The sequence below is a fragment of the Carcharhinus amblyrhynchos genome, chromosome 23 (genome assembly GCF_965287045.1).
Source record: "Carcharhinus amblyrhynchos chromosome 23, sCarAmb.v2.hapA, whole genome shotgun sequence".
Taxonomy (NCBI): Eukaryota; Metazoa; Chordata; class Chondrichthyes; order Carcharhiniformes; family Carcharhinidae; genus Carcharhinus; species Carcharhinus amblyrhynchos.
Genome location: NC_137346.1, coordinates 41,017,458 through 41,036,755, shown reverse-complemented (window position 1 = coordinate 41,036,755; position 19,298 = coordinate 41,017,458). Strand labels below are relative to the sequence as shown.

General features: G+C 44.2%; 1 protein-coding gene across 2 annotated transcripts in view; it reads left to right on the top strand.

The window, feature by feature from the left end:
* ap2b1 (adaptor related protein complex 2 subunit beta 1) overlaps window positions 1–19,298 on the top strand; it is a 272,901-nt gene that overhangs the window by 10,404 nt on the left and 243,199 nt on the right. For both annotated transcript variants that reach the window (XM_080210859.1, XM_080210856.1), the window contains exons 4-5: window positions 7,652–7,787; window positions 9,102–9,347. In XM_080210859.1, coding sequence (XP_080066985.1) covers window positions 7,652–7,787; window positions 9,102–9,347 — 382 coding nt within the window. The remainder of the gene's footprint in view (window positions 1–7,651; window positions 7,788–9,101; window positions 9,348–19,298) is intronic.

Here is a 19,298-nt window from a genome sequence, read left to right as displayed (position 1 = left end):
GCTATTTATAAATTATAATTATTCTGGATCATGTTTAAGATCAAATGTCTTCTTGAAAGAACCTTACAGATCATAAATTGTTTTTTTTAACAACCTAACAACTTCATAGCCATCTTTGCAGATGTCAGCTTTTTTATTTCCAGGCACTGCTGAATTTAAGTTCATTACCTTAAGTGGAGCAGTTCACCAAACAGTATTCATTTCAGAGAAAGTGATACTTTTATTTTTCCTCTTCTATAGAGAGGTAGTTTGCTTTGTGGTTTTGGATCACATGATTGGGAACTTTTCAGATGTCTGTGGTCAGGTTTCCATCATGTTTGGAATAACTTGTCATGCCAGAACTGCGTTGTAATATGGAACTGCAGACTGCAGCAATGAAGTGCTTGCTTCCTGTCAGGTAATGTGAAATTGACAGCAGTTGCAGCATGCAGCAAATTTGCTGAATTGTCTTAAAATCATTGGCACCATGGGTTGCCAAGTTATGACTCAGTTCTTTGTATCCCATGGCTGACCAGGAACCTCTCCCACTCTTGTCACCTTTGGTTTGGAAAGATTTTCAGTTGGTCGCATGATAAAAACACCTTCCTTGGCCTTTGATTCCTGGAGTGGGATTCGAGCTTGGAGCTTCAGAGGTGGAAATTCTACCTATAAAGCTGCAAGATCTCTAATGTTCAATTGCCTGCTTCAAATGCAGGACGTCCACGAGAAGGTTATCTGCCTGCTCTGACAATTGGGGATGGTACACCAGCCAGCTCTCTGTTCCAAACTCTTTGCACTTTGATGTGACAAATAGATGGGAATAGTGCTTTAAGGCTGCTTCTTGGGGATTGCTCAGACATGGAGAGATCACAAGACTGCATCAGGATCGATCACAAGGCTATCTATTGGGATTGATTAGTATGTTGCTACTTTTTTGTAAGTGAATTGATTTAATTCAAATTGGACTAAAGTTGGGTGAGTGAATTATTCTGAACTGACTTTGTTTCTGAATTTTGCTTCATTATCCATTCACTCTTCCGTTCTTACACAGTTAGTGCTGATGTTCAATTTATCTTCCTATTTTCTCAATGTTTCAAATTGATTCTTTAATTTGAGAATTTTTTTGTCTTCAATTCAAGGATTATTGGTCGGGTAGCAGATTCTTGAGATTTAGGATAATGCTCCTTCCATTCTGTCATATGAATGTCTCTGGTCTAATCTTGGTAGATTGCCTGTGCTGTATCATATGAAATGTGCCACACCGGTCATTATATGTTCTATCTGAGTGAGACTATAGATCTTATGGAAGTTCGTAAACTGTTGTTTTTGTGGGCTAGTGATCATAAAAGGCAAGTTTAAGATAACCCAACAGGAGAACTACCAGTTGTTTGGAAAATGTCATGGGTTCATGCCTATTCACTTGCTCAGGCAGATGGAGCTGTCAGTTTAGAATGTCATCTTTTACAGTAGCAGCTCCAACAATAAGTGCTTAGATTATATGCTCCAGCCCAGAGTGATGTTGGCAGTCACAACCTTTTTGATTCAGAGAGAAAAGCTACAAAGAGACCAAAGTTTTGCGGCAAGGCACCTTTTTCCTTCAGGGCTGGTTCTTACAGGCATTGACTTGTCATGGTATCTGTGGTCCCTAAGGCTGCATTCCATTGGCTAGAAAACCTCAGACTTCCAGATGCTTCTTGGAACATACAGGAAAAAAGGGGGATAACAATCTGGTAGAAATCGCTGCAACAACACGGTTACAGAAGCTTAAGCAGCCGAGAGAGAATCTGTTAGCAGGAAAATGGCTGTGAGAATTTGAGCGACCCATTTCCCAATGTATTTAGCATTTTATTCATTATTTTTATTCATTCTCAGTTGAGAGGCTGTCAGAGTTAGACAAACACTGATGCAGCCAGTTCCCCGCAGATGTGCGAGGAAGTCCATGGTGATTCTCTTACTATTGTTTTCAACTTTTGATGCTTCACCCTGCTGACCTTGCTGAACGGAAGCACTTAGTAAGCAGAAGATTACTGATATGAGTTGGCATAATACCATTCATACTATCAAGAGACAGATTCAATGGGCCATCTGACAAAATGAAATTCATTTTTTTCCTTTTTGGTTTTCCCTGTGTGAGTTCAGCATGGAGATTCAGGCTTTTTCCAACCCTACTTGTTCTGAAAATGAGTTAATGCTTTCTGTATACGGAACCTGTCTTGTATTTACTGAAAGCCGAATTTTTATTCTGCCATGTTAAATTATCACAGTCAATTTAAGAACTAATCATGGTGACAGTAAATAGTTTATTGGAAAATATATAGGCAGGCCCCTTTACCGGTTTCCAGTTCTGAAGGTGCAAAATATTTCAATAGTCAGACCTCGTGTACAGGTTAACCTGTTCAAATTCATGTGCAAGTAATATTCATCCTCAGTAATAAATCAGCATGAAACAAGAGTAATATGGGATAATTGTATGCATAATGCATACAAGTGATAATTATGTAAAAAAAAATCTGTTTGACATGCAAAGAACAAAGAAAATCAGAGAACAGGAACAGGCCCTTCAGCCCTGCAAGCCTGCACTTAACATGCTGCCTGAGTCAACTAAAACCCGCTACCCTTCCAGGGAACGTATCCCTCTATTCCCATCCTATTCATGTATTCGTCCAGATGCCCCTTCAAACTCACTATCGTATCTGTTTCCATGACCTCCCCTGGTAGCGAGTTCCAGGCACCCACCACCCTCTACGTAAAAAAAGACATGTCTCATACATCTCCTTTAAACCTTGTCCCTCACACCTTAAACCTGTGGCCCCTAGTAATTAACTCTTCCACCCTGGGAAAGACTTTCTGACGATTGACTCTGTCCATGCATTCAGTAATGCGTACAATTTGAAATATCTACCTCCAGTATGTACTTTGTAATGCACAAGGACTTGCAACCCCCAACCTTTTATCACATGCGATCAGTAATAGGGGATCTATGTTATGGGCTGAACCTTTCAAGGAGTGCAATCGCCAGCAGATTGCCACTCTGCTCCTCCTTTTCCTGTGCCAGAGTTCCACATTTCTCACCTGAGTGACAGAACTGGATCTCCTAAGAAATGTGGGGCATTGCTCCCAGGGAAGAGGGTTTGCTCGCTGTGGGTTGAGGTTTGTTTAAAGTTTATTTAATAATACTACAAGTAGGCTTATGTTAACACTGCAATGAAGTTATTGAGAAAATCCCCGAGCCACCACAGTTTGGTGCCTGTTCAGGTATACTGAGGGAGAATTTAGCATGGCCAATGCATCTAACCAGCACGTCTTTTGGACATGGGAGGGAACTGGAGCACCTGGAGGAAACCACACAGACATGAGGAGAATGTGTAGATGCCGCCCAGGCAGTCACCCAAGCTGGGAATTAAACTCGGGGCCCCTAAAAACAGTGATAAGGAAGGACTGTAGAGGATTGGTTAACTAACAGGAAGCAAAGACTAGGGGTAAATGGGGTTTTTCTGGTTGGCGATCAGTGATTAGTGTTGTGCCTCAGGAACAGTGTTGGGACCGCAATTGTTTACGATTTACATAGATGATTTGGAGTTGGGGACCAAGTGTAATGTGTCAAAATTCACAGATGATACGAAGATGGGTGGAAGAGCAAAGTGTGCGGAAGATGCTGAAAGTCTGCAAAGGGATATAAATAATCTAAGTGAGTAGGCGAGGTTCTGGCAGATGGAATACAATGTTGGTAAATGTGAGGTCATCCATTTTGGTCGGAATAACAGCAAAATGGACTATTATTTAAATAGTTAAAAAAATTACAGCTTGCTGCTGTGCAGAGGGCCCTGGGTGTCCTTGTGCAGGAATCTCAAGGAGTTTGTTTGCAGGTGCGACAGGTAATTAAGAAGGCGAATGGAGTTTTGTCCTTTATTGCTAGAGAGATGGAGTTTAAAAGCAGTGAGATTATGTTGCAGCTGCATAAGGTGCTGGTGAGGCCACACCTGCAGTACTGTGTACAGTTTTGGTCTCCTTACTTGAGAAAGGATATACTGGCACTGGAGGGGGTGGAGAGGAGATTCACCAGGTTGATTCCAGAATTGAGAGGGTTGGCTTATGAGGAAAGACTGAGTAGATTGGGGCTATATTCATTGGAATTCAGAAGAATGAGGGGAGATCTTATAGAAACATATAAGATTATGAAGGGAATAGATAAGATAGAAGCAGGGAAGTTGTTGCCACTGGTGGGTGAAACTAGAACTTGGAGGCATAGCCTCAAAATAAGGGGGAGCAGATTTAGGACTGAGTTGAGGAGGAACTTCTTCACATAAAGGGTTGTGAATCTGTGAAATTCCCTGCCCGGTGAAGCACTGAATGTTTTTAAGGCAAGGATAGATCAATTTTTGAACGGTAAAGGAATTAAGGTAAGCGGCCGGGTAAATGGAGCTGAGTCCACAAAAAGATCAGCCATGATCTTATTGAATAGCAGAGCAGGCTCAAGAGGCCAGATGGCCTACTCCGGCTCTTAGTTCTTATGTTATGCCCCTGGCGCTGTGAGGCAGCAGTGCTAACCACTGTGCTACTGCAGGGTAGTCTAGGGGTCAGTAAGTATGGTTAGAACTGGTTCTAAACTTTTCTTTGGGTATTATGTTCACTGAGTTGGAACCATCCAAAGTTTCTGACTTAAGCTCAGCGTTTCAGAGGGTTCCAGATTCAGGGCATTTGCTGAATGGAAGTTAAAACTTCCTGGGTAATTCCCGCAGAGTCCTAAAGTAAAGTTTATTTATTAGTCTCAGGTAAGTCTTACATTAACACTGCAATGAAATTACTGTGAAATTCCCCTAATTCTTCAACACCAGTTCAGGTCAATGCACCTAACCAACACGCCTTTCAGACTATGGGAGGAAACCGGAGCACCTGGAGGAAACCCATGCAGACGTGGGGAAAATGTGCAAACTCCACACAGACAGTGACCCTAGCCAGGAATTGAACTGAGGCAGCAGTGCTAACCACTGTGCCACCATGCCGTCCTGTGCTTCCCCAGCCCATCTTCTGGGGTATGCCAACCCAGAAACTTGGAGATCTGGACCTTTACTGCATATTTAAACAATGCCGACTATTTGTTCATCACCTTCAAGCAAATGGTTAGATATGAAACTGTATTTTTCTATACAATTGCTTCTGGACCACTATTCATGTTCCACATTTGTAATGATGAGGATGAGCAGTGGCTGATTCAAAGCAGAAATGAAAGATTCTGGATGCAGAGGACCTTTCTCCCGATTAAAGCTCAAACAAGTTCTGAAGATATCACCCATCAGACTTGATTACACTGAGCATCAAAACAACAATGTTATTGTTCATTGACTCTCTCCCAAACCCTGTGTTACAGTGTGGCCTCTATTACTACTGAAGTACAGACTGAAAGCGCATACAGACTAACGTGACCAGTCTGATAAATTTGTTTGGCAGAGATCAAATTCTGCATATCTAGCAGTGGTGAAGGCTATTTGTATTGCCACATAACTTCTACGTGAAACCATGGAGGATGAAACTATGTAATGACATTCCAGCTGACAGGATGCTGGATATACTACACACAGAAAATACTGGATGAATTCAGGTCTGGCAATATCTGTGGAGAGAGGAACGGAGTTCGCGTTTCAAGTTGATATGACCCTTATACAGAACTGAAGAGGGGTAGAAATGTTTTGAATTATATAGTTGGAGAATGGATAGGGCAGAATGGAAGTTCAGAGATAGGTCAGAGCTGTGGCGAGCTTGGCAAAGATGTCCTGACGTAAGATAAACAGGTATTTATAATGTCATTAAGGGCTGAAGAGTGCTGATTGTAGGATGTGTTATTTGGAGACCAAAGGGCAGTGCTCATTGGCAGCAAAACTAAACAACAAGGGATTGTTGGCCATGCGGGCAGGAGGTGGGGTTGTGTTGGCTCAATACATAAGAACCGAAAAACAAAAAATGAAAAGCCTCACCATTTAAAGTTGTTGGACTTAATGTTGATTCCAGAAAGCTGTAATGTGTCTAATCAGAAGATAAAATAGAATCACATAATCCCTGCAGTGCTGAAAGAGGGCCATCGAATCTGGACGAAAACAAGCCCACCCAGGCCCTATCCCCACAATCTCACGTATTTACATGCTAATTGCCTGACCCTAAGGGGCAATTTAGCATGGCCAATCGATCTAACCCTCACACCTTTGGACTATGGGAGGAAAGTGGAGCACCTGGAGATACGGGAGAAGGTGCAGACACTGACCCAAAGCCAGAATTGAACTAGGTCCCTGCTGCTGTGAGGCAGCAATACTAACCACAGCTCTGATCTTGAGGAGTATCAGAGTCGGTAGTGAGAGAGGAGTGGAATGTGTTTATAGAGGTCAAGCGTGGAGAGAGGGTGGAAAGATGCACCCAGGAATGCAAATATCCTGCCAAATTTAATGGTAGGAATTCAGCATCTCCTACCTGGCGACCAGTTAAATTGACAGATTTGTCATTTGCCAGGTGGGGAAAACCAGCAGAAAGCTGCAAATAGGGGCCCTGAGGAACAGAGTTGGATGTCCACACACACCCACGTGCAGCAAGAGGAGCTGCTCCACTCTGATCCACTGACTCAGTGAAGGCAGAAAGCCAGATTTGGTAACTTCCTGGAGTGAATGTCTCTGCTGTTTATCAGATAAATTTGGCAAGTCATCTGACCAGCTACTCCATATCTTATTTTGAATTAACATTGCAAAATGTGCGCTGCGCCCGAAAACTCTGTGCCACATTGCAAACTTAGCATGGTGATTAGCAACATTACACAACAGTAAAGAAGACCAGTCATTTGGGAGCCTGTAATTTTCCTTGTAAGGTAACAGAATAATACAGCACAGACATAGGCCATTCAACCCATCACATTTGTGCTGGTGCTTTGAAAGAGTTAGCATCTGCAGAGTTTTGCCTTTATCTTAGGGTTTTGATTAGGTTGATTGCCAGAGATAGAGAATGGGCAGAGCTAAACTTGCAGAAGAGAGTTTTATTTAGTTACTGCCAGATTCTGAAAGAAGTAAGAAGTCTCTCTTTGTTTGTATCTCTTCGGAGTATGCTGTTTGGGACTGTCCAAAGACAGGCGTCTCTGTTTCTCCAGAGGTATTTAAAAGGCTCCCGGACTGTTAACAGATGCAAACACACAAGCCTGGGGGTTTGCTAACTGATTTTGAAGAGGGGTTTTAAGTCTGCAAGAGGAGTATTGCTTGAATTAGAACTAATGTGAATTGATTAGCAGTTAAGAATTGTAACCTGTCCTGTTTAAGTATTGTTCAATTGTAAATGTTAAGCTAATTGATTTGTTGTAGTTAAATTGTTATTATTAAATAAAGTTTGTTTCAAAAATAAAAGCTTCGTAGTATGTCACTAGAACCACACCTAGAGTGAAACATTTCAATCCTCACATTTATGCCAAAATAGTAAATAATTGGGGTCTAGTCTAACTTCATAACACACTTTGGGGGTTTCTGATCTTGTATCCTAACAATGGATTCTCCCATACTTGGTGCATTTATCCATGATTTTAGCATCTGCAGTATTTTCCTTTTATTTTCTGGATATTTTAACTATTTATGACTGTTATCACAAGGAGAAACCGTTCTATTATTAACAAGATAAACCAATTTGTCTTCTGTTGTGTTTTGTGTAGTTCGCTCTTTCCAGATGTTGTGAACTGTATGCAAACAGACAACCTGGAGCTGAAGAAGCTGGTTTATCTCTACCTCATGAACTATGCCAAGAATCAGCCTGACATGGCCATCATGGCTGTCAACAGCTTTGTCAAGGTATAATTATGAAAAATTGATAGATCTGATTTTGCTTTCCAAGGTTGTACGGCATCATGCATGTCAAAAAACCTCACGCTCAATTCCAAGTCTGATACAGGGTGAAGTACTGCAGTTGAGCCCCGTACCCCTGAGTTAATGGAGTTTCTGGACCACGTCACTATCCGCTGGAAAATGTTGCATGTTAGGTGAAGCCATGATTGATTTTTGACCGCACTATGGTAAAATAAACCCGTGGATTTAATGAACCTGAGGTTTGCAGGCATTGCGAATCTAATCTAAACAGTTTAACAAAGGAATGTAAGAGTTTGGTGGGGTGAGGGAAGTGGTGAGGAGGCGAAGGGTAATGGGCTATAGGTTACATGAGTCAGACCATGATATTAATGTTGTAAGCGTGATGTTTTGTGTCAGATGACCAGAAGGCTCCTTGTGGCTAAATGGGATAGACTGCAAACAGATTTAACAACTTAAGACCATGAGGCGCTGTGGGCCATCAGCAGCAGATGTGTACTCAAACACAAAAGCCCAGCATGTCAGTGCAAGAGGTAACTTTCAGCCAGAAGTGCTGAGTGGATGATCCATCTTGGCCTCCTCTGGAGGTCCCTAGATGTCAGTCTTCATCCAATTCAATTCACCCAATTAGATATCAAGAAGTAGCTGATGGCACTGGTTACTGAAGAATACTAAACACTGATTATAAGCAATAAAAGTGCAAATATATTGAATGTAGGGGAAAAGTCCAGTTGATCCAGAGAATGCTGTGCTTAGACTGATATAGTGTAGCTTTAGCTTTATTTTGCGTCCAGCTGCAATACAACTCAGCTGGAGGTGCCTGACGCTAACAGTATGAAAATTAAAATGTTCCATTTGTAATGCACAGACAGAAGAACAACAAAAATCCTTAGCAAGGGTGACACAGTGGTTAACACTGCTGCTTCGCAGTGCCAAGGACTCGGGTTCGATTCTGGCCTTGGGTGGCTGTGTGCAATTTGCACATTGTCTGATGGGTTTCCTCCTGATGCTCTGATTTCCTTTCATAGTCCAAAGATGTGCAATTTAGGTGTATTGGCCATGCTAAATTGCCCTCTGTATCCTAGGATGTGTAGTTTAGGGGGATTATTGAGGTAAATGTGTGAGGTTATGGGGATAGGGTGGGGGGGCCAGGATAAGGTGCTCTTTTGGAGAGTAGGCGCAGACTTGACAGACCAAATGACCTTCTGCACTGTAGGGATTCTATGCAAATGCCTAAAAGTCTCAAATTAGACGTGTATACTGATAACATTTTTAATTGATTTTTTTTTAATTTGTTCTCAGGACTGTGAAGATCCAAACCCTTTGATCAGAGCTCTGGCAGTCCGTACTATGGGCTGTATCCGTGTGGACAAAATAACAGAATACCTATGTGAGCCTCTGCGCAAGTGTCTGAAAGACGAAGACCCGTATGTCCGGAAAACAGCTGCTGTCTGCGTGGCCAAGCTGCACGACATCAATGCCCAGATGGTAGAGGATCAAGGCTTCCTGGACTCACTGCGAGACCTGATTGCTGATTCAAATCCCATGGTACGGAACATATTCCTACTTTTCTTGAGTGTTTTGAGGTTTGACTTGTGCGGAATCTTTTTCCTTGGTGTTGCAAAAGGGCCAAGATTAACCATTTGTCAAGTTGTAGCCCTGATGATTAATGCTGCATGGACAGTCAAAGCATGTTTGCGCCAACAGCTTGCTGACAAAGTTTCCTTATAAAATTAGCTTATGCAATTTCAATTGTGGGCACAGGCCCACAGCACAATTTTTTTTTTGCTGGAGGTACACATCAGTGGGCCTCGGATTCTACACCACAGATACATCTGTCCTTCTTAAAGTTTATTTATTTGTGGCACAAGTAGGCCTGCATTAACACTGCAATGAAATAACTATGTAAATTATCTAATCGTCATACTCCGGCACCTGATCGGGTACAGTGAGGGGGAATTTAGCATCGCCAATGCACCTAACCAGCATGTCTTTCGGATTCTGGAAGGAAAATAGAGGAAGCCTATTTAGACACAGGGCAAGCATCCAGACACCACATAAGCCAGGCATCAAATCTGGGTTCCAGGCACTGTGAGGCAGCAGTGCTAACCACCGTGCAACTGTGCTGCCCCTTGTCTTCCTGGTCTTGGCTGGCTACTGTCAGCAGGCCCAGCATCTCTCTCTTCCCTAACATAGAGCATGTTTACATTTCATGAACAAAGAAATACAATACAGGAGGAGATGCTGTGGAGACTAAGGTTTGAACCCACGACTTTGCTGACTTTTACAGGTTAGCCATGTAGGATAGTGCATTGACCCACAAGGATAATCATGGAAGTTTGCTGACCCTCTGATTAAAATGGAAATTGTGAAAGCCTCCCTGTTTTGTACACAAAATGCTCCATGGTTACCATGGTTTAAGTATACAGTCCTGGAAAGGCATGGTAGAAGTATTGCTGCACTTCATTGCGGCCATGTGACATTCAGTTTAGATCTAGTTTTCTTGTATGCAGAATTACATAATTGCAGATAGAGGGATAGACAAAGGAGGTCAGTTCCAAGGCTACTTATATTGCAAGTCTTAGAAAAATATTGTCTAGTCAGTTTGCGACAGTAAGGTGAGCTAAGCATTAATTCTGAGCCGCAGTTGACATCTATTGGTTCTGTTGGCAAAGGTGGTGTTGCATGACTCAACACACAAGAAAACTGTTTCATCCATTAAATCTATGCCTGTTCTTTTGAACACAATATTCTATTTCCCTTAAGCTCAGCAGTGCCTACTCCTTTTCAAGTGTATTTGCGGTTCCCTTCTGCTGCACCCAATTTGCGGTAGTCCGGTTGGCAACAATTGAATGTGCTGCACAGCCATTTTCTGCCTTGTGCCTGCCATCTGCACGTTTAGCATGTGAAAGATGTCAGAAAACAGGACCTCCCGGTTACAGGATGTGCACCAAAGGTCATCGGTTTGTATTTTGCATTAGAAATGATGATGGAATTGTCAGTATTCGCTGTTATTCCTCTACTGAAACTTAACAGCACCTCCTGGACCACCTCATTTCACTGTGTTTGCAGAATTCAGAAGTTGGGGCAAAAGCCACTAGGGTGTCTGGAGTAAGCTGAAGTCAGAAAGTCTTTATTGCAAACGTGCAGGGGAGAGCTTGCAACGAGCAGACACCTCTTGTGTTTTGTGGTACCACCATGCTGGCAGGAATTGCGGAGGATGATCCTTTGAATGAGGAGGATTGTGGGCTGAAAAGTGAGGACAAGGAGGGGGCCCTGTCATGATTCTGTGAAGGGGAGGTTTGCGGACAGAGGTGCCGGAAATGGGTGGAGTGCCCTGTCAGCCACAGTTGAGGGGGAACCTTGGTTAAGGAAAATGGCAGTCATGTCAGAAGTGCCGTTTACAAATGTGGCTTCGTTGGATCAGATGCAACGGAGGCAGAGAAACTGGGAGAATAAGGTGGAGTCCTTACAGGAAGTGGGGCATGAGGAGCTGCAGCCGAGGTAGCTGTAGGACTCATTTGAATATTGGTGGCCAGTCTGACGGAGACATGTCAAGGAAGGGAAGGGAGGTGTAAGAGATGGACCGTGTGAAGGAGAGGGATAGAAATTGGAAGCAAAATTGATAAAATTTTTCCAGGTCCAGGTGAAGTGGTACTGATAGTCATCAGTGTAATGGAAAAAGAGTTCTAGGAGGGGGCCTGAGTAGGGCTGTTCCACGCAAAAGAAATCCGTTTGAAGAGCTGTCATGTGGACTTGAATGGTTAATGCCTTCTCTCTCCACAGATGCTGCCAGATCTCTGATTTTTTTTCCAGCCATTTGTTTTTATTTTAACACTACCAACTCTGGTAACACTTCACTTCTCGTATCAATATCCACAGTCACCCAAGGCTGGAATTGAACCTGGGTCCCTGGCACTGTGAGACAGCAGTGCTAATCACTGTGTTACCGTGCTCCCCAACTGGGTTTGTTGGCATTGTTTCATTAATATGTTGCCATAACCAGGTGATAGCATTTAACATACTGTTGTAGGTTTACAAGAAACTTGCCAAATGTAAAGTTAGTGGCCTGACATAGAAAATAGGAGGAGGATGTTTGGCCCTTCGAACCTGCTGTGCCATACATTGACTGTAGCTGATCATCCAACTCAGTAACCTGATCCTGCCTTGCCCCATATCTTTTGATCCCCTTTGCCTCAAATGCTTTATCTAACTTTTTCTTGGAAACACAACGTTTCGCCTCAGCTACTTTCTGTGGTAACAAATTCCACAGCCGTACTACTCTCTAGATGAAGAAATTTCTCCTATCTCTGTCCTGAATGGTTTACCTTGTATCCTCAGGTTGTGACCCCCTAGTTCTGGACATCCCACCATCAGGAACGGCCTTCTTGTATCTACCCTGTCTAGTCCTCTTAGAATGTTATTGGTTTCCATGAGATCCCTTCTTTCTCTTCTGAACTCCAGTGAATATAACCCTCATATGTCAGTTCTGCCACCTCTGGAATCAGTCTGCTAAACCTTGTCTGCATTCCCTTTAGAACAAGAACGTCCTTCCTCAGGGAGACCAAAACTGCACACACTGTCCCAGATGTGGCTTTACCAAGGCCCTGTATAATTGCCACAAAACATCCCTGCTCCCGAATCCTGTAACTATAATAGCATTTGTCTTTTTTACTGCACCTGCATGTTTATATTTATTGACTGGCATACGTGGACACCCAGGTCTTGCTGCCCATTCTCCTCTCCGAATTTATGGCCATTCAGATCGCAATGTGCCTTACAGTTTTTGATGCTGGAGTGGATAATCTCACATTTATCCAAATTGTTTTGCTATTCATTTGCACACTGACTCAACTTGTCCAAATAAGGCTGAAACATCTCTGTATCCTACCCACCTCAATGACTGCCCCAGTCCCACATCCTTTATTTGCAAGCCTCTAAGCTTGCTGCTTCAAAGAAGCGTTAAATGTTTATACGGCTCACTCTGCCAAGCCATTTGAGGCTGGATGGTAAGGAGCTGACCGAGTGTGGCATATACAACTTGACCTTAAAATCTAATGAAGCTAAGCTGTAAATGCTGTGCCATTGTTGGATGCTAAAACTTCAGGGATGTCATGGATGGCAAAGATATGCCACAATGCTGTTGTTGGCTTTGACCATTGTTGGCTTCATTCACTGGACATCGAGCTATTTTGAATCTTGATCAACCACAATGAGAAGCCTATGTGCAAACGTGACCATGGCCAGCTCAGCCACTCCCACTGCTGCATATTTACTGGTGGCGGCCATGACTGCAGGGTCTAACAGCTTGGGCACTGGCTGTCCATGCTTTCAATCTGCTTGCCGATGCCAGGCCACCAGGCATTGCTTTGGCCAGTGCCTTCATCCTGCTCTGCTCAGGGTGCACATCATGCAACCCCTGTAGTAAAATCTGTCACCCCTCGGGTGGCACTATAACACGAGTCCCCCACATTAACATGCCATCCTCATATTATCTCTATCCTATGCTGTAGATAGGGTCTTATCTGCTCCAAATTGTCTTAGTGTCAACCTTACTCCAAGTGCGGTCGCACGGAGTTTTGTACAGCTGCAACATGACCTCCGAAACTCAATTCCTCTACCAATAAAAGCTAACACACCACATGCCTTCTTAACAACTCTATCAACCTGGGTGCCAACTGTCAGGAATCTATGCACATGGACACTGAGATCTCTCTGCTCGTCCACACTACCAAGTATCTTACCATTAGATTAATCTCCATTTGCCACCTCTCAGCCCAGCTCTGCAACTTACCTTTGTCCCTCTGTAACCTGCAACATTCTTCTGCACTGTCCACAACACCACCGACTTTAGTGTCATCCACAAATTTACTAATCCATCCTTCTATGCCCTCATCCAGCTCATTTATGAAAATGACAAACAGCAGTGGCCCCAAAACAGATCCTTGCGGTATACCACTAGTAACTGAACTCCAGGATGAACAGTTCCCATCAACCACCTGTCGTCTTACAGCTAGCCAATTTCTGATCCAAATCACTAAATCCCATGCCTTCATATCTTCTGCAATAGCCTACCGTGGGGAACCTTATCAAACACTTTATTGAAATCCATGTATGCCACATCGACTGCTTTATCCTCATCCACCTCTTTGGTCACCTTCTCAAAGAACTCAATAAGGTTTGTGAGGCATGACCTACCCTTCACAAAGCCGTGCTGACTATCCCTAATAAAATTATTCCTATCTAGGTGATTATAAAGCCTATCTCTTATAATCCTTTCCAAAACTTTACCCACAGCAGAAGTAAGGCTCACTGGTCTCTAATTACCACGGTTGTCTCTACTCCCCTACTTTAACAAGGGGACAACACTTGGTATCCTCCAGTCTTCTGGCACTATTCCTGTAGACAATGATGACATAAAGATCAAAGCCGAAGGCTCTGCCATCTCCTCCCTAGCTTTCCAGAAAATCCTAGGATAAATCCCATGTGGCCCAGGGGACCTCTATTTTCACACTTTCCAGAATTGCTGACACCTCCTTATGAACCTCAATCCCGTCTAGTCTAATAGCCTGTATCTCAGTATTCTCCTTGACAGCATCGTCTTTTTTCTGTCTGAATACTGACGAAAAAATATTCATTTAGCGCCTCTCCTATCTCTTCACAGTCACGCACAACTTCCCATTACTGTCCTTGACGGGCCCTAATCTTACCCTAGTCATTCTTTTATTCCTGACATACCTGTAGAAAGCTTCAGAGTTTTCCTTGATCCTACCTGTCAAAGACTTCTCATGTCCCCTCCTGGCTCTTCTTAGATCCTTCCTGGCTAACTTGTAACTCTCAAGCGCCGTAACTGAGCCTTCACATCTCATCTTTACATAAGTCTCCTTTTCCTCTTCACAAGAGATTCAACTGCTTTAATAAACCGCTTGACCACTTCCTCCCTGCCCGACAGGTACATATCTATCAAGAACACGGTGGCTGTTCCTTGAACATGCTCCACATTTCAATTATGCCCATCCCCTGCAGTTTCCTTCCACATCTTATTCATCCTAAATCTTGCCTAATCGCATCATAATTTCCTTTCCCCCAGCTATAACTCTTGTCCTGCAGTATATATTTATCCCTTCCCATCACTAAAGTAAATGTAACCGAATTGTGGTCGTTATCACCAAAGTGCTCATCTACCTCCAAACCTAACATCTGGCTGGTTCATTACCCAATACCAAATCCAATGTGGCTTCGTCTCATGTTGGCCTAACCCTCCTGCACACATTTGACAAAAACTGACCCATCTAAAGTACTTGAACTAAAGTGTTTCCAGTCAATGTTTGTAAAGTTAAAGATCCCCCATAACAACTACCCTGTTACTTCTGCTCCTATCCAGAATTATCTTTGCAATCCTTTCTTCTACATCTCTGGAACTTTTCAGAGGCCTATAGAAAACTCCCAACAGGGTGACCTCATCTTTCCTGTTTCTAACCTCAACCCATACTACCTCAATAGACGAGTCCTCATCAAACATCCTTTCTGCTACCGTAATACTGTCCTTGACTAACAATGCCACAACTTCCCTGATCTTATTGAAACATCTAAACCCCGGAACCTGCAACAACCATACCTGTCCCTGCTCTATCCATGTCTCCAAAGTAGCCATAACATCAAAGTCCCAGGTACCAACCCATGCTGCAAGTTCACCCACCTTATTCCAGATGCTCCTGGCATTGAAGTAGACACCTTCCTGCCTGCTGGTACACTCCTGTAACCTTGAAACCTTATTCATGACCTCACTACTCTCAACCTCCTGTGTCCTGGAGCTACAATTCAGGTTCCCATCCCCCTGCTGAATTAGTTTAAACCCTCCCAAAGAGCATTAGCAAATTTCTTCCCCAGGATATTGGTGCCCCTCTGGTTCAGTGTCGACCATCCCGTTTGTAGAGGTCCCACCTACCCGAGAATGACCCCCCAATTATCCAGGTATCTGAATCCCTCCCTCCTGCACCATCCCTGTAGCCATGTGTTCAACTGCTCGCTCTCCCTATTCGTCATCTTGCTAGCATGTGGCATGGGTAACAAACCAGAGATTATAAATCTGTTGTTTTAGCTCTAAGCTTCCACCCTAACTCCCTGAATTTCTGCCTTACATCCCCATCCCTTTTCCTACCTATGTCTTTGGTGCCTATGTGGACCACCATTTGGGGCTGGTCCCTCTCCCCGCTTAAGGATCCTGAAAACATGATCCGAGACATTACGGATCCTGGCACTTGGGAGGCAACGCACCAACCACGAGTCTCTCTTGTTCCCACAGAATCTCCTATCTGTCCCCCGAACAATCTCTATTGCCTTTTTTCGAAGACATTTTAGTCTCAACCAGCAGCATTTTTTTAATATTGTAAGGCTGTTTGTTCCACAGACCAGTCGGCCACTCAACATCTCCCCAAAAGCTGAGCTGAAATCGGTGCTCTTCTAAACATTGTAGTCTAGCCATGGACCCTGACACCGTTTTCCCTGGTTTCCTCGCAGCCAAATGAAACCTCAGGTGAATGATTGAAGGTCAGGGTTAAAATGGGCTTTTATTGAAAGATTTTGCACACAGATCTTCAGATGAAGGTAGGCTCCTCACCAGATTGTAAGTTTGTGGACCGTAGACTAAAGAGTAGCATCACCTTTTGTTTCTCTTCCACAGTGGTCTCTTTAGCCACAAAGAAGTAACACAGCTCTCAACTTGTAGGTCAAACAGCTCTCAGAGGCACTTTAAGGGCATCTGTACCTTTTTCTTCTTAGCCCCAATGATCTTTCCTCCTCTTCTAACTGCGCTCCACGATCTCCTGACGACTGATATGGCTTGTCCTTGTTGCCAGTGTAATAAGTAGGGGTGACCTGATGTGTCTCCCAACAAGAGGAAAGGTTTATTGAACTTTCATATACACACTGAGGGTCTGACAGAACAAATATCCGGGTCGACTCTCTACACCTCCCTGGCTCAAATGGACGTCCTCCTAGTCCTAAGGATGCACGTCGTCACTCCTGATGAGCCTGGCTTCCTGCGCTGCTGCTGCATAGGATCCGGCCTGATCACCTGGTCCATCAAAGATGGTCTCTTAAAGGGGTCACATTGCCACAATTACCCATTTTAGAAATATTATTGTAAATCAATGGAACCATATTCTTTTCCCAGCGAGTCATCAAACTACTTCTGAAAGAAATGGCGGAGGTGATAGTGGATGCCTTGGTGGTTATTTTCCAAACGTCGCTGGATTCCGGGGAAGTGCCGGAAGATCGGAAAGCGGCTAATGTTACGCCGTTGTTTAAGAAGGGTGCCAGGCAAAAGGCGGGGAATTATAGGCCGGTTAGTTTAACGTCTGTTGTAGGTAAAATGTTAGAATCCGTCATCAAGGAGGAAATAGCGAGGCATCTTGAGGGGAATTGTTTGATAGAGCAGACGCAGCACGGTTTCGTTAAGGGGAAGTCGTGTCTGACAAATTTATTGGAGTTCTATGAGGATGTGTCTAGGGCGGTGGATAGAGGAGAGCCGGTGGATGTGGTGTTTCTTGATTTTCAGAAGGCGTTTAACAAGGTACCTCACAAGAGGTTATTGCAGAAGGTAAGGGGGCATGGAGTTGGGGGTAGGGTGTTAGCGTGGATAGAGGATTGGTTGTCAAATAGGAGGCAGAGAGTGGGGGTTAATGGGTGCTATTCGGATTGGCGGTTGGTGACTAGTGGAGTGCCCCAGGGGTCGGTGCTGGGGCCTCAGCTATTTACCATTTATATAGATGATCTGGAGGAGGGAACCGAGTGTGTGGTGTCGAAATTTGCTGATGACACCAAGATTGGTGGAACGGCAAATTGCGCGGAGGGTGTGGCGAGTCTGCAGAAGGAGCTAGATAGGCTGGGCGAATGGGCCAGGAACTGACAAATGGAATTTAATGTTGGCAAGTGCGAGGTTGTCCACTTTGGTAGGAAGGACTATTACTTATGTGGCGAAAAACTACAGCAGGCGACGGTGCAGAGGGACCTCGGGGTCCTTGTGCATGAGTCGCAAAAACCCAGCCTGCAGGTGCAGCAGGTGGTCAGGAAGGCGAATGGGATGCTGGCCTTCATAGCGAGGGGGATTGAATATAAAAGTAGGGAGGTCTTGCTGCGGCTGTATAGGGCACTGGTGAGGCTGCAGCTGGAGTACTGTGTGCAGTTTTGGTCGCCGTACTTACGCAAGGATATTTTGGCCTTGGAGGGAGTGCAGAGGAGGTTTACTAGGCTGATACCGGAGTCGAGGGGGTTGAGCTATGAGGAGAGGCTGAATAAACTAGGCTTGTACTCGTTAGCGTTTGGAAGAATGAGGGGAGATCTCATTGAGATGTATAAGATGATGAATGGGATGGATAGGATAGAGGTGGAGAGACTCTTCCCGCTCAGAAAGGACAGTAGGACGAGGGGGCACAGCCTCAAGATAAAGGGGGGGCGGTTTAGAACGGAGTTAAGGAGGAACTTCTTCACTCAAAGGGTGGTGAATCTCTGGAATTCTCTGCCCGTTGAAGTGGTGGAGGCTGCCTCGCTAAATATTTTTAAGACGTGGGTTGATGGGTTTTTGATAAGTGAGGGGATTCAGGGTTACGGGGAGAGGGCGGGAATGTGGAACTGAGCCACGACAGATCAGCCATGATCTTATTGAATGGCGGGGCAGGCTCGAAGGGCTAGATGGCCTACTCCTGCACCTATTTCTTATGTTCTTATGTTATGTTGATTAGAAATTAAAATTTCTGGGACAATGTTTTGTTTTTGCCACTAGGTGGCACCATTTCTTTACAAACTAAGGCCTTGTTTCAAAAGCATCTTGATCACAGAATCTCGCAGCGCAGAAGAGGCCCCTCGGCCCATCGAGTCTCTCTGACACGTGAGAAACACCTGATCTACCCAGCTCATCCCATTTACTAGCACGTGGCCAAGTGCTCATCCAAAGTGCTTTTTAAAGGATGTGAGGCAACTTGCCTCCACCACCCTACTGGCAGTGCATTCCAGATTGTCACCACCCTCCTGGGTAATAAAGGTTTTCCTATCATCTCCCTAAACCTTTTGCTCCTTACCTTGAACCTGTGTCCCCCAGTGACTGACCCTTCAACTAAGGGGAACAGCCCATCCCTATCCACCCTGTCCACGCCCCTCGATCAGGTCCCCTCTTAGATTGCTTTTGTTGCAGCAGAGAAGACCGTCTATCCGAGCTGTCTTCGTAACTTAAATATTCCATCCCAGGCAACATCCTGGTGAATCTCCTTCGCAGCCCTTCCAGTTCAATCACATCCTTCCTGTAACGTGGCAACCAGAACTAATAGTTTTCTTTATTCTCCAACAAGAATGGATTTGAATCCAAATGAATTGATTTTGCTTGCATGTTGAATTTAAGCTTACATTTCGCAGAGTGCAGTGTGCTTAGCACTTGCCATCATCTTGAGCATCTCTTAGTACAGTAGCACTCATTCCCTGGTGAAATGGACCAAGCGATATCGG